The sequence below is a fragment of the Diprion similis genome, chromosome 14 (genome assembly GCF_021155765.1).
Source record: "Diprion similis isolate iyDipSimi1 chromosome 14, iyDipSimi1.1, whole genome shotgun sequence".
NCBI classification, from domain to species: domain Eukaryota; kingdom Metazoa; phylum Arthropoda; class Insecta; order Hymenoptera; family Diprionidae; genus Diprion; species Diprion similis.
The window spans coordinates 4,723,424-4,739,525 of record NC_060118.1 but is presented as its reverse complement, the minus strand read 5'-3'; the positions used below and the strand labels follow the sequence as shown (position 1 = coordinate 4,739,525).

The 16,102-nt window shown below is 40.3% G+C and overlaps 1 protein-coding gene across 1 annotated transcript; it reads right to left on the bottom strand.

Moving 5' to 3' along the window:
- Positions 1-2,804: 2,804 nt before the first annotated feature.
- Positions 2,805-4,232, bottom strand: LOC124414446. The gene is made up of 2 exons (XM_046895391.1): positions 4,190-4,232; positions 2,805-3,886 (listed from the first exon to the last, which is right to left on the bottom strand). Exons 1-2 carry the CDS (start codon positions 4,230-4,232, stop codon positions 2,805-2,807), a joined length of 1,125 nt encoding a protein of 374 aa, XP_046751347.1.
- Positions 4,233-16,102: the final 11,870 nt, after the last annotated feature.

Here is a 16,102-nt window from a genome sequence, read left to right as displayed (position 1 = left end):
ACCATAAAAGTGTATGAAATCCGAGAAGTAGATTATTAAAGATTTAACGGGAGGAAGAGAGAGGGAGGTGAATTCACTAATAATATTAAAGCTGAGCGTGCCGGCAAAATATAATTATAAATATATTAATCAATTAAACAACATTACAATTAAGCGAACCGGAACATGGTTCCCAGAAGACGATTAATAAATTATCTACGCGTTATTAAATGGATTTTCGTTCGTTATAATTGATTATCTCTCGATTTAGCATTCGCGTCCTTACTCTCTCGATCTTTCATACATACTAAGTTTTATCCTTTCGTTCGTGCTGTTCGCTCATCCTAATCCCTTTTTTTCGTTCAGTCGTCCATACCGCACGCAGATTATCACACACTCCTTAGAACACATACTTACATACACACACTCAAACTCATGCAACATAGACACTCAACATAGACATACTCATACGGAGGTCGATGGGATCGATCTCCAACAAGATATTCGCAATTATTACTGCCTCACCGTATCATCGGAGAAATATCAATTTGGAAGCTTAGAAGTAGTATTACAAGGAGAGTTCTGCGCACAGATTCCTGTTACCGACACTTACCGACATTTTCCCCCAGACTCAAACCCTTCTCCGCGATGACGTCACAGTCTACTGTACCGACCGTCGATCAAAATGGCGCTACCTATTTATCGACCGAAGGTTCAACCTTACCGACAGTCTTATCAGCCGAGGGTCTAAATCTTGCTGTTTTACCGACTGTTTCATCGACCGAAGGTCAAAATCACGTGGCTTTACCATCGGCCTCGCTGTTATTCTCCCCTACCGACGGTCGAGGTGTAGCGGAGACGCAAACCCTTCTGTTCCCAACGTACCCAACTCAGGAATGTTCCGATTAACTTTGAGCGGCTTGCGGTGTGATATTTGACACCCTACATTCCGCAACTAACAGTTCCGAGAATTGTTTTCGTTAACCCGATATCAATTACGTGACATTCTTTTCTCGAAAACTGCTTCTGTGGTCCAAAGACCAGTATGATATCAACCACGTAACATTCGACAATTAATAGTTCCGAGAATGGCTAGGGTGAACCACGATATTTGACACCCTACATTCCACAATTAACAGTTCCGAGAATTGTTTTCGGTAACCCGATATCAACCACCTAACATTCGACAATTAATAGTTCCGAGAATGGCTGGGGTGAACCACGTGACTTTCCGTTCCCACGATATCGAACCACGTATCATTCTTATCAAAAGTCCAAAGTCTGAAGTGATTTTAACCATATGACATTCTTTTCCCCTCCCCACCAAATTTCAAAACGCAAGTGGGGGATCAGTGTTATAAAAGTTGGAATCGCAAAGGTTAGCGTCAGTTCCAAGCTGTTCTTCATGAAAAGTACTCCACATCAACAACAACGTGAATTCAAGAAGCGTCTACAACTTTTAATCAAGAAGGTCGAAGAAGTAAAACGACTCCTAAAAATCAGATCCGAACTGTAACAATTTTTAATCAAGAATATCGAAGAAGTAAAACAACTCCTAAAAATCAGATCCGAACTGTATCAACTCACAAGAAGATTTGAGGAAATACGAGTCAACAGTAACCATCATCATGGACTTCGCAAAATTAAATGAAATCGCACGCTTGGAGACTTTCTTGCCATTGGAAAAGCTGGCAGACCTTGACGAATACTACGAGTACAGAGTAAGCAGTGTTCGTCGAGTGAAAACGAAGTTCGGCGACAAAGTGGTTGCAGACTTGGAGGATTCCTTTACCATTTTTCTTCCAAACCGGTTGAATAAAGCCCTCCAAGAAGACGAAGAGCTGTTCCAGAAGGTGACCACAGCCAGTAAGGATGCACGATTGCGCATACGCTACCTTGGTGGACCGTATGGCCAACTTGAATTTATTTATGTATGATCTACACATCACGTATATCCACTACCTTGTAAAAGTCATGCGTTCAATAAAAAAAAAAAAATAAAAAAAAAATTTAAAAAAAAATGAAATTATTATGCGTTTATCATTTAGCTTAAAACCTTCCTCCTCCTGATAATGATATAAGTATGGGAGAAATTATACTCTAAACAGCGAAAGGTGAGGTATCAAATTAATGCATAAATATTTTAAAAAAAGCTTTATTGAAATTACTTTATAACGTTAGTACAATAATTTTATTCAACAGTATCGTAACCAGGATGATATTTTCGCCAGGAATGCGGGATCGTTCTTGTAGATGCTTCTGCGCAGTAGCACAAATCGCTCACCGTCGCCATCCGTAAAACATGGTGATTCAGTAACCAATTTTGGAGTAACATGGAGTTTCGAGCTGCACAGTTTGCGTTGGGTATTGTGTGCTCGTCACATCGTACATGTACAGCCGAAGTTTTTTGAATGGTTTGAAGCGATGGACAGCCCAAGTCCAGCAAATCGATGATTTGAACTTTGGGGACAATTTTAAGCAGCCAATCTCGTTTTTCTTCTCCCTTCACGTACACCCTGCGAGCTTTGCTCAGCTCGTATTCAATTGTCCATTCCACTTTCTCGAACGGTATATTTCCACAGCTCCAAGGTAGACCGTGAAAATTGCGTTGCAACCATGAATTTTGGCTTTTATATTTGACGTGCAGACAGTCCCATTCGTAAGGTGGCTTGAAGAGAAACGTCGATGGAGGTGCTTCCGAGTAGATTGAAATTACAGCCAATTCTTGCAACGTGAAGGTGTTGTCGCAAGGTCTACGGAAGCCTTGTATGTCAACGATGAGCTCCATGTTTCGACTGTGAGAGGCGGTGGGAATTGGTCAGCTTTTATACCAACTTTTTCACCCCACCACTGAGTGGGTTGTATTCAACGATTCGATCGTGAACAATCAAGCAGTACGCTGATGTTTCAGCGTGAAAGTTGGCTTTAGCTTCAAATTTAAGGCGGATGTCAACGGGTCCGTACTTCAAGGATTCGTTTTGTTTTGAACAGTCAATAACGAATAAGGGAGACTTCTGAAGAAATTCACTCCTTGTCAGCAACGGCTCGGGGTTCTTGTCGTAGTAGGTAGCTTGGAAGTTTGCGTACATCTCGTACAAGAGTGCGTACAGATTACGACTCATGTTTAGGTTCAGGTTACCGTACGGATAAGATTGTGAGTTTAAAAACAGCTTGACGTCCGTGACATTGCAGTGATCGAAATGACTTGCGTTCTTGCCGATCTTGTTCTTTCGACTTGTTTGGAAGGCCAAAATTACATATCGAGGCTTTTCAAGCTGAATGGAAGTTTTCACAGTCCAAACGTGCTTCGATGTAGTGAGAAGTAAAGGATATCCGTACGATTCCAAACTGCGGAAGCTCATCGAAATAGGCGGGTCTTTCTCAACCAAATTCAGCAGGTCAACTTTTTTCTGATCCGCAAGTTTCAAATACGGTACGAGCCATTCCACTGTATTGATCACGATTTTGTATTCCTCCTCTTGACTCTGCACAATCGCGTTTACATCAGTTTTGGATCTCGTTAAAATCAACTCGTGTTTGGCATTGACAACGATCTTGCGGTAGTCTTCAGCAAAACCCAGTATCGTGCTGAGCGGTATCAATACGTCAAAATTACCCTCGGCATCGGTTGATTTTTTCTTCTCTTCCACGCCAAGCCATCCTGCGTTTTCCATTAGCCAACTCTGACCAGGGTTCAGAGAAGCGTAACCCTTCATTAGACTTGTCAAGCCAACATTCTTGCTTCTGTCGATCTCAACCGCATTAATTTCGTAGCGAATTTCTTCAAATAAATGACAGACGGCGTTGTTTACGAACTGCGTGTTCACAGTCGCTGTTCCATCAGCTTTCAAGAGTCGTCCGTGGATATGGACTGAACTTTTGCCGGGTAATATGCATAAATCTGATGCTGAACGGTGATTCGAATTTCATCGCTGTTGTTGAAAGTTGACGAGGCGTAAGGTTTGTGAGCGTGAATTTCGTAATGCACAATGGATTCGTCGAAGATGACCGGTGTTTGAATGTTTTAAATTTCTTCTTCCATGGTACGTAGCAGACGACGGAACAGCAAAATCGGATTCTTATTTGCCGGAATTTCCTTTTCCAAAAGGTGTCAGTTTCAAGCCCAGAGCTATCAGGAACTCTACGTTCCGAGGTGTTAACGGTTCGTGAATCGATCGATGACTGACTTGATCGGGACATGTCGACTTACTGATATACCTATTCTTTGGCTGTCTGTTATAAACGATACCCATCGTTTATTGAGATTTGATGTGTAGTCTCACAGTTATAACTTCACCACGAAAATTAACCAATTCTCCGTCTTGATCTACTAACCGAAGCTGAACGTGATCTATGGTCCTGACGGTGATCGGAAGGTAAATGACGTGCGACGGCACTTCCACGATCTTATATCCTGGTGGGACGGTTGGAAAAAATTCGTGAATAGTGTGTATTTTACGTCCGTTGACGTAGGCACGCGTGGTAATGCTGCACTCAACTCGCAACGCGTTGACCTTGAGTATAGTTACAGGCACGTCTGATTCGTGAGTTCTATCAGCCTCCAATACACGAGGTGTGAATCCCAAAAGTTGAGCAATGGAATCGTTCAGTTCAAAGTTTAGAATGTGGTTGCATGTGATTTCGCTGCGTAAAGTGTTGTTGTTGGGTTTAATGTCGAGCCTGATGTTTGTGTTTCTTAGCACGTTTTGGAGATACTTCTCTATGCCTTCAATCTCGTAGCTGCCGGCAGGTATGGTGATCACTCTATCAACCACGTAAATTTTATTGTGACCAACATCAACGTTGGAGATCGAATGAAAGGTTAACAATTCTACCAAGCCAAGAGCATAACTTTTATCACGAGCAAGTTCAATCCGTGGGAAATATTGCGCTTCGAGAATCGAAGTGGTTCCCGAAATTGTTAACGTTAGTGAATCATCCATGGTTGCGAGTGATAGACTGGCTGTGTTGAGATATGCACCATACTTATATAGCTCACCGCTCAAAAATTTCAAGCACAAATGTCCGCATTCAAACGTATCGTAATCCTGGTACCTTTCATGATTGTATTTAACGCTACCAATACCGAGATATTTTATGAGGTCTGAGGGTGGTTGAAGGTTACCGAAACTGTCAAAGTAATCAATGTTATCGTCACGTTTCTTGTAAGCAACCCAGTGTGTTCCCGGACCCTCTTTGTCGTCGAGGTTGACTATAGCTGACTCGTTTTTTCGTGGACCGTTTTTGGGCATTTCGTTCCGCATGAAAACACCGCGGAAATAGGGAATCTTGAAGATTTTTGCATATTTCAGCAAGTCCCAATCGGTCAACGCTCGACGTGGTAGCTTCGCTTCTAGTTTTTTGGAAGATGGAAACCGAGACCCGTTTTATACGGTTTCAAATGAAGTCCTTTAGCCAACGCAATAGCTTCCATAGTTTTGTTGTGCCGTTTGCTCTCCTCCAGTTCTCGTTTAGCAGCACTCGCATCGTTCACAGCTTTTGCTATACCTGCCGCACCACCAGCTATCGCGCCTGTGGCACTAAGTCCAGCGAAAATGGGAATCAAGAATGGTAGAAATCCACCAACTTTTGAAGGTACCGGTAGAACGCGCGGTGTTCGCACTTTACATTTACCACCCGCTTTTTGAACAGCGTTTTCAGCCCCCTTGAGCGCACTTGCAAGCTGCGTCGAGAGGATCCGTCGAAAACACAGATTGCTCAAGTCGGGCAAGGAATCCACGGCTCGGAAATTGAGCGACGTTTTCAAACCAGTAGTGACCCCGTTGCGAGAACTGGTGAATGTTACAAAAGAGACGAAACCCGGGAAACAAGAAGTAGCAGAAATTAAACAAGAAATAAAGCAAATGAAAAATTAAACGAACAATGAAACAGTCTCGGAAATGGATGATTCCTTTGCTTCGGCAGGAGATGAAACAATCGTAGAAACACCTGTTGATGAAACCGAGAATGAGTATTTTGAAATGATGAGAGATGAGACGAGAAAAAGTGAATTGGACAACGTGTACGGTGTACGCAACCTCTTAACCGGACTAATGATTGGTGATTCGTTGATGAGTTTTGAGAGTGACCAGATCCGTATTAGGGATACGCTTTACCCAAAAACGAAGGGGTTGCTGGAACTTTTGTTCAAAAAGAAGCCGGACAGGTCCTATGTGAGCGACGAAGATCGGGAAAATTATAGAAACATAATCCTCAAAACGAACGCACATAAAAAGTATTACTCATCTGATGGAGCTATTCGAAGCGATAACAGTTACAAATTGAGAAATGTCATTGCCGAATTGTTGGATTATTCACCATCACCTCAGCGAAAGGGTAAAGGTCTACTTCCGCAAGCTATGATTACACGACAAGGCGTTCAAACGGAATACGTTTTCTGGGATGATCCAAACGAGTTAGTGGAGCGTCTTTGTCTACTCCTAGCATCCCAGGCGGCGGGAAATCCGGGTCACAACAACGAAATAATGTCCATTATCGAAGAACTACGCGAAGCAGAAATCATTTATTAAGCAGCTCTTATCGCTTTTGCATTCATTTCCGAGATGAGCGTCGATGTGTTCGGACGGCATCTGGATAAAAACACAGCTGCGGGTAATCGCGGCCCTCCCGATGTCGGATTTCAAATCACTGCGGACGGACATTACGATCTACAGAATAAAAGACTGTGCAATGTCGCAGAACCTGTTGAGCAAAACAATGCTGTAACTTTGAAAATCTTACGACGAAAATTCAACGTGGTGCAAAAACAAATCGACAATCTCGATCAAATGATCAAAGCTTTGGAGATTACCACGGGGAAAGCTTTGGATACCTTCTACGCAGATTTTAAAACAGGCAGAGACCTGTCGATTCGAAACGCTGAAATCATTTTCAAATTGGACACCAGACTAAGACCATTGGAATATGAATGAGACAAAGCTAACGCTGGTGACGGAACTGCATAAGCCTGCACGCCGGAATTACCCGCGTCGCCGTGTAGACGTGCGCGGCATCGACGAGACCTGGCAGGCGGATCTTGTTGATATGATGTCATACGCAGGACAAAACAAAGGCTACAAGTATATGCTCACAGTCATTGATATCTTTTCGAAGTATGCGTGGGCTGTACCGATAAGGAGCAAGTCCGGGGATGATGTTACAAAGGCCATGGAATCTGTGCTAACTCAAGGACGTGTACCGAAAAAATTACACGTGGATAGAGAAACGGAATTCTACAACTCAAAATTTGAATCTCTGATGTCACGCTATGGAATCAAACTCTACTCCACGTACAGTAATTTGAAGGCTTCGATCTGTGAACGGTTTAATCGTACGCTAAAAAGTAAAATGTGGAAACGGTTCAGTATGCAAGGAAGCTACAAGTGGCTCGACATCTTATCTGATTTAGTATCGGCTTACAACAACACGAAACACCGAACCATAAGAATGAAACCATCGGATGTCACCGTTGCGAACGAAAGGCTGGTATTACATCAGTCGTACGGAGGGCTTCGAGCGAAATTTTCCAAACCGGCAAAGTTCAAAACCGGTGACAAAGTTCGAATCAGCAAGTTCAAAAACGTCTTTGACAAAGGTTACACTCCCAATTGGACAACTGAAATATTCACAATAAGCCAAGTAGAAAATACTAATCCTGTGACGTACAAGCTCAAAGACTACCAAGGTCAACCCATCGCTGGTGGTTTCTACGAACAGGAGCTCCTCAAGGTTGAACATTCAGACATCTATCTCGTGGAGAAGGTGCTCCAGAAGCGGGGAAAAAAATTATACGTCAAGTGGCTACGCTTTGACAATACACACAACAGTTGGATAAATGAATCTGATATGTAATATTGAATAAACGAAATTATTTTTCAAGTATGTGTCTTTATTTTTACATCTTAGAGATACAATTCATACCGATGCTCAGTTTAACTGCAGGTCTTTTAGCCCCACGGAAGCGTATCGGTTGTGTTTCGAAATATGATACACTTATCGTTGTTCCAGCTCAGTGCTACTTTTTTCTGTTCAATGGTATAGACCTGATGCTTCTGACTCTATATCAGACTCTGATGTTCGACGAAATTTTCGTGTTCCAAAGCACACTTCAAGTAATCATGGAAAGTTATAGTTATTAAGAGGGATCCTTTGACACCCTTAGCTCGTTTTTCATCCTTATCCTCCCCCATCACTCTGAATGAGTACAACTTCGCTCTCAAGCCAATAAATTCCGCCATTATTTTTCCGTTACACTCATCTTTCATCAAACCCAGAACTTTTTTGTTAACCAATGGCATTCCGTAGACGTTGTCAGGTGGATAATCGGAGGTATCAAATTTATCCAAGTCCTGTTTGATGCATTCGTAAATGTTGGGGACGGTGAAGTGATATATCAAACTATCCGTGTCAGTGTACATTAATTTTGCCTGATGCCCAAATTTCGTTTTAATATACTTGTAGTGAAAATCGTAGATAAAGGTCTTCGCAAGATCTAAAATGGAGAAGCCTGCATATAATGCTTTGTTGAGTTTGACTGTCGTTCTACGCAATTCAACTACTATCATATTTTTATCGAAGATTGTACAACTGTGGAAATTTGGTTTGGCTATAGTAGCTCCAGCACCGTATCTTCCATCCCATTTCGTGATCAGCCTGACATCTCTATACTTCCTAACATTTTCCATTGTCTTACCGAAAACTGCGTTGTTCATCAGTTTATAAAAGTTTTTTTCGAATTCATTGTTTGATTTTTTGCGTAAGTCTGTATTTAAATCTATGTACTTTTTGAGCCACGGTGTTTGTCTGAACTTTAGAACTCTATGAATTTTAGCTAGTTTTAAACCTAATTCTAAGCATTGTTTCAAGACGCGGTAATGAACAACGTAGTTTTGCTTGGAAAGTAGCGTGGTCGTCAATTTCGGTTGCTTACTTTCTGAGATAGGAGGTGTGTAGTGTTCCGGACACAGTGGTAAATCTTTATGCATGTCATGCAGTTCCTCGGGATATTCCAAATCTACCTCTAATATGTAGCCAAACTCCGCTTCGTCTGTGATGGCAAAAACATCGAATTGTCTGAAATCTAATATCCATTCGAAAGAACTGCGTGGCAGAGCAAAGCTCATAGCCGCGCCGTACAAGTTGTTAACGTCGAAGTACATGAGATAAGTCTCTTCGAGCGCTGGATTGAAAGCATCTCCCATGTATCTATTGTTAGCCTTTGCATATCGATAAGAGCATTGGGACACACCACCTCGAATACCTTTTTCTATAAACATAAGCATATCTATGTCAGTGAGAAGCTCGAGTTCGATACCGGTACATTTCAACATTGCGTCAAACGAAAGACCGGGCGCTGTAGATTAATGTAACGGGTCCAGGTTGTACGTTGCATAACTATTTTGTCGAAAGTTTTCAAAAACGTCAGCCAACAGAAAAACATCAGTTTGAAAATATAAGTCTAAATATTCCCCAAACGTTTTAAGGTTAAAAGCTTGCCAAACTTTACACGCGTGTGCGTAATCGTTATTCGAAATATCTTGGTTGTTTAATTTTGAATAAAATCTTTCTTTAGGTGGTAACTTTACGTCCTCGAGCTTCTCCCAACCATCCATGTACTCATACGGAAAAACACCTTTCCTGGTTAATAACTCGAATTTTTCAAAGCTAGTGCAAAATTTACGTGTAATTGCTTTTTGATTATCATTCAAATATGTTGCCAATTTTTCGAGACTGCTGGGCATAAAACGGAACGAATCTATGAATCTAAACTTTATATCTGTTCCCTTGACATGTTTTGTGAATGAAATGTACTTTTCTTTGTTCACGGGTAGAAGCTGAATAGTACCCTGAAAAGTTGTGGCCAATGCTTTAATCAAAAAATGCGAATCGTAACCCGACAGATTATGGAATATCACTGGGATAGTATGCGAGTTTTGATAATTAAGATTACAGCTTTGATGTGCAGGACCACGGTACTTTCCTGTGAAATGACAGTGATCACGGTGTTTCACGTCTTCGCGCGTGAACGGCTTTTCACAAATATGACATACCGTTGATAAATTAAATTCGTTAATTTGATTGAAGTTCAGCGACTCCATAGGTACAACAGTTTCGAAATACGGTTGTAACGAATGTGCTACTTTTTCCAACTCATTGACAAACCATTCGATGCAAGTCTCCCCACGGTTAATCTTAAACGTTGAAATAGAATCGTTAAAACTGCAGTGAAGGTAATATGCTATACTGTAAGGTTTATGATTTTGGTAAATTGTTCTATTTTTCGAAACTTTATCATGAGTGGGTTGCAACAAACATTCAAGATCTGCGTAAATGCAGAACGGTACTATTACCTTGTGCTTAAAATTTTTGAATTTTAGAATTTTGTCCTCCTCTGTGGGTAATTCGACTTTGGTTTCGTATAAATCTGTACAATAAAATATATGCTTTGTCAAACATTTTTCAGATTGGAAGTGCAACAAACATCTATTACATAACCAAGTACGACCATTCCGGTTAGAAATTTGAGAACTAGTTAATCGAGATAAATTTCGAATCCAAGCGAAATGAAAGGTTCTGTTATTTTTATAATTTTCCATATCAACATCATCGTCATCGTCTGTCATTTCGGTTTCCACTGCCAAGAGATGAATTACGGGTTTATCAGACTTATTCTGACTCAAGTGAATCGGTACTATTTCACTTTTTTCCCCACCATCTTGGTCTATACCATAAACATTGATGGAAAGTCTGTTGAGTTTTTCGAATTTTGAAATGGTATTTTTGTCTAGAGACATAGGAAAGTTTATACTATCATACCGTAGCACTGAGCTGAAATGTGGGTATGAGCCCGGTTAGGTCAGGATGGGTGTTGTTAGCTGGGAACAGAGCTGCGGTGACCGACCAAAGAAAGCAATACGAGTCGTTGCTTCGGATGTTCACCACAGCCTTCTTATCTCTGATGTGCTTCGGTAATGGGGTGTAGGTATACAGGCCACCTCGGAGCGGTGTATACTTGTTGATGTTGACGGCAAGATTTATAATTTCAAGTAATGACCAGCCTGAATCCTTTTCCTGGAAATCTTCCACCTTTGTTAACAAACGCTTTGTTACATTTTCGATGAACCATTCGGTAATATCCGTTGTCTGGAGGATGATTTCGTTTCTCGTATAAAAGAATTTGTTCTCTTCTACTGTGTGATCATTCTTCTTTACTTCGAATTTACAAGCCAGGATAGCGTTGACTTTTAGACTCCTTGCTTTCTTCAAAGTGTTTTTCAGTCTTGTCACAGCAAGTAGCTTTGCGTTTTCTAGAAACCTCTCCATGTCTTTATGTTTCAAATTGGTGATGGATCCGGTTCGTATTCTTTCCTCAAAAGCAGACTCCAATTCTTCCCAGTGTACGCGATCGCTTCGTCTTTGTTTCCGCGTACCGTCTCCCGTTCTCCGAAGCCGTTTGAATTTTTCTGCCAGCGATTTCAAGAGTCCGATCGTTGTAATAATTTTCGTTTTCTCACCCATCGTTGAACCTTTCGCAGAATTTTGTTTAGAAGCCGGATATTTTGCGTCCCAAATTTAATCCATTTCTGAATCTCCGTTAGCGATGATTTGTCCAACATTTTGTACGCAGATTCCATAATGTTGATCAATTTCAAACATTTCGCGGATTCCATCTTTCTTACTTCTCACGTGCTCTTGAAAGGTTTAAACATGAATGATCGTTTGCTGTGATGGTAATCCTTTTTATAGAGCGAGTTATACGTGTGTCTATTGCACGTGGTGTCGTGTCATTCGGTGAGCATGAGGGGCCGCCATACGATATCACACTTCTCCGTTTGCAAAACATAAACACAAGGGTTCGTTACATGAGAGTCCTGGAGAGGTATTTGGCGGGGGAAAAAGAATGTCACATGGTTAAAATCACTTCAGAATTTGGGCTTTTGATAAGAATGTCACGTGGTTGATAACGCACCGGATCTTGGACTCGAACAAGCGTCACGTGGTTCGATTTCGTGGGAACGGAATGTCACGTGGTTCACCCCAGCCATTCTCGGAACTATTAATTGTCGAATGTTACGTGGTTGATATCATACTGGTCTTTGGACCACACAAGCAGTTTTCGAGAAAAGAATGTCACGTAATTGATATCGGGTTAACGAAAACAATTCTCGGAACTGTTAATTGCGGAATGTAGGGTGTCAAATATCACACCGCAAGCCGCTCAAAGTTAATCGGAACATTCCTGAGTTGGGTACGTTGGGAACAGAAGGGTTTGCGTCTCCGCTAAACCTCAACCGTCGGTAGGGGGGAATAACAGCGAGACCGATGGTAAAACCACGTGATTTTAACCTTCGGTCGATGAAACAGTCGGTAAAACAGCAAGATTTAGACCCTCGGCTGATAAGACTGTCGGTAAGGTTGAACCTTCGGTCGATAAATAGGTAGCGCCATTTTGATCGACGGTCGGTCCAGTAGACTGTGACGACATCGCGGAGAAGGGTTTGAGTCTGGGGGAAAATGTCGGTAAGTGTCGGTAACAAGAATCTGTGCACAGAACTCTCCTTGTAATACTACTCTTAGAACGGACCCGAGAGATCGAAACGATGATTCTGATGCTGGCTGGTTGCCTCTTGGCTCGCACCAAATCTGAATATAACGCAGGTGAGTCACGAAAATTGAAGAATCTGACTGCCAAGGAAAAAAAAGGAGACGCGCCGCAAGTTATTTAGCGGTACAAAGTGATTTTACCGAGTTTCGGAGAATTTTCACTGTAGGATCAGAGCAGTTCGTCTGTAGATGATTGTAGTGCAGTTAGAATTGTTTGATAGTGAACCGATCTTTTGAAAAAAAACATGAAAAAATTCAAGATGTATCTAGCCGACAATCATGTATAAAGTTGAATATTCTCAATAAATTCCATCAAATATTGATAGAGAATCGTTTGTGGGGCAATAACTGTTTGTTGCAATTGTTTGATAGTTAACCCCTTCTTCTGATTTATTAAACTTATAAAATTGCAAAGTTGCGGTTATGGCGTCATCATTGGACAAAGATACTATTGTGGAAAAAGAGATGTAGAAACAAACTTGTCGGTCGTAGGGACGCGGAGGTGACTGTCGCAGCCAGGGTTAGAATAAGTTCGGCCTCCGAAACCACAACACACTATCACGTACGAAAAAAGCGGAAGGTTGCTGCGGCATCCTTAAGGTGCATATAAAGACCCGTTGTACACCTCGAAAACGCGGGGATGAAAAACTCCTATACCGCTCAAGCGATCAGAGTGAAACTTGGGCAGTTAATGCCTTATTTTGGCAAAAAGTGGAGCGTCGGTTTGCTTTTTCAAAATTTTGAAAAAAAATTTACAGAATAGTTACCACCCATAGAAATTGGCAAAATTTTCAGTTACACTGAATTGATCGAACTATTCGATATGATGCCACTCGGCGGTGATGAAACACACATTTTGAGCCCAGTCCCATGAGATTTGATGGTGAATTGACGAAATGGCAGCTAATCTGGTTTTCGATTACGAAGAACACCGAAATCTCATTTTGGCGACATTTGTTACCGATATTACGCGCATGCCGGTAATGTATGCGTGTAGTGTCGGTAAGAAATTACCGGCATGCATGACAGGTCGGTAACAAATGTCAAAATGAGATTTCGATGTACTTCGTAATCGAAAAGCAGATCGGCTGCCATTTCGTCATTTCACCATCAAATCTCATAGGACTGGGCTCAAAATGTGTGTTTCATCACCGCCGAGTGGCATCATACCGGATAGTTCGATCAATTCAGTGTAACTGTGAAATTTTTGCCAATTTCTATGGGTGGTAACTAATCTATAAATTTTTTTTCAAAATTATGAAAAAGTAAAAAGACGCTCCACTTTTTGCCAAAATAAGGCATTAACTGCCCAAGTTTCACTCTGATCGCTTGAGGGGTATAGGAGTTTTGCATCCCCGCGTTTTCGAGGTGTACAACGGGTCTTTATATGCACCATGAGGTTAGAATAAGTTCGGCCCACGTATGACAGGGGCATAACCGAAATCAATGATTGAAGCATTATCCTAAAGATATGCACAATCAATATTTTCCAATAATCCCAAAGATTTAACAATCAATTATTGCCCTAAAATCGAATTTTTGGGATTTTGGGTTTGAAATCATTTATGTGTCAAAGCAACAACTGCGACAAAAAAAATGATTGTTTTATTCATACAATGGCACTTTGACTGTACACTCAATTTAGTGCCTTACTTTACTTATTTTGACACTAACTAAGCACTTAGAATAATTATGTTATCAGTACTTATGTTTGAACAAAACTTAATATGAACGATAATTGAGAATAGACATGAATAATGAATTACTGCTTAGCGCTTGTATTATGTAAAACTTGTTTATGATTGAAAAGAATGTATTTCATGTATCACTGCTAATCTGCATAATATCAAATATATGTGAGAACCTGATTCTAAAGGAAAGTAATGTAGACAGTAACCTGACCCATACAATTTCTAATATCACGTACTTGTGAAAATTGACGCTCGAACCATTTGGTTTGTCACTTTCTATTTTGTAAATGCAGGATTTCAGAACCATGCTGAAATTTGATTAAGTTTATATTATTTCAACACTGCACACCTCGATCTACCAAGCACTACGTGGGCACTGCAGTTTGCATCTTTACTGTATCGCTTGGTGCCAATCCGCCAATTTGACGTAGTCGCGTGACTATTTTGAACCGACTAATCATATTTTGTGAGAGAGAGAAATAAGTGGAGGTAATCATGTGCTAATTTAATATTTTCTAGAAAACTCAAGCAAAGCCATTTATGACAAAAAAAAACGGAAGTAATTACATGCAAACGCAATGATAATCTGTCAGTAGCACATTCTACGTGTAGGTATCATCGAAGTTTTTAATAAAAAAAAAAACACCTTTGGGAATTTATGTGACAGAGTTGACCAAACTCATTACTGAGAGAATACCAGTTAAAGAATTGTTTGATTGAGTTCGATCATCCAAGTAAAGTGTTACCTTCATTTTCATTGTATATAGTGTTTCAAACTCTGCAAAATTTAAAGTCACGTTTTCCCCAATTTGTTACAGCTGTTCGTCGGTTCAACTGTAGACGACGAGTAAATGCCAGAGGTGCACTGCATCTTAATTGTCAAAACGATATTGTTTAACAGATCCGACAATACGACTTCGTTGAACGCAAACATTTGCATCAGGTTGGTCCAAAATTAATGGTTGTAAAGCAAACCACACAAGTTTTTCAGTCTTACACTATGTCATATTACTGTTATAAATTTAACAAGCGGGTAAATCAAGATTTCTATCTTTGCAAATAACTGAAGGATAGCTCTGCAGATTTTGCTCAAAATCTAATCACTACTAATCAGTTTCAAATAAAATGAAGCCAAACTGAAGAATCAAATTTTATTACAATTGTTTATGAATTTTGCGTCGTAGTTGAAAAAAGAAATTAATTCATGTTAATAGCTTAGAAGCGGCACAATCGATTCTACTGAAAATCTATATACACACATCCAGATATCCATCAAAAAATGGTTAAACATGATTTCATTGTCTCTAGACCGCAAAACATTGAAATCTAACTCTGAATTGAAATTTGATTGCACCGCGTACATACGTGGTTGATTGACAATATGTAAACATGTCAACTTTAGATAAATCCAGGATAACAGATGTGTCGCCCCAAATACACTCGGTTGCATTTTGTAGTTATTTGATAGCATCAAGTAGATATAAATGCGATTTCTCCACAAAGGCTTTGACATTTTTTACGTATCTTTAATTAATGCATACACTCTAAGCTATGCTACTAATACTGCGTTCATGTTTAAGTGATGATAAAATTCGGCTATTCCTATCTGTCGAGTCATGACCAATTAAAAATAACATTATTAAATATAAAGATTATGCACAGATCATATCAACAATGCAATCAAATTTAATACATGCATATATTATAAAATTGCAGTAGTGTATCAGTTATTCCACACCAATTCGATAAATGATTTTTTCACACCATTTTTGATTTCGTTCAGAATATTTTACACTGTTGCCCTGACTTTGAATAGCACTCCTTAATTA

What these genes read in the sequence shown, in the direction of transcription:
- LOC124414446 (XM_046895391.1), bottom strand. Translation starts at nt 4,232, where the DNA reads ATGGGTATCGTTTATAACAGACAGCCAAAGAATAGGTATATCA. An exon ending in GCCAAAGAATAGGTATATCA is followed by an intron (nt 3,887 to 4,189) that starts GTAAGTCGACAT and finishes ATCACCGTTCAG; the next exon opens with CATCAGATTTATGCATATTA.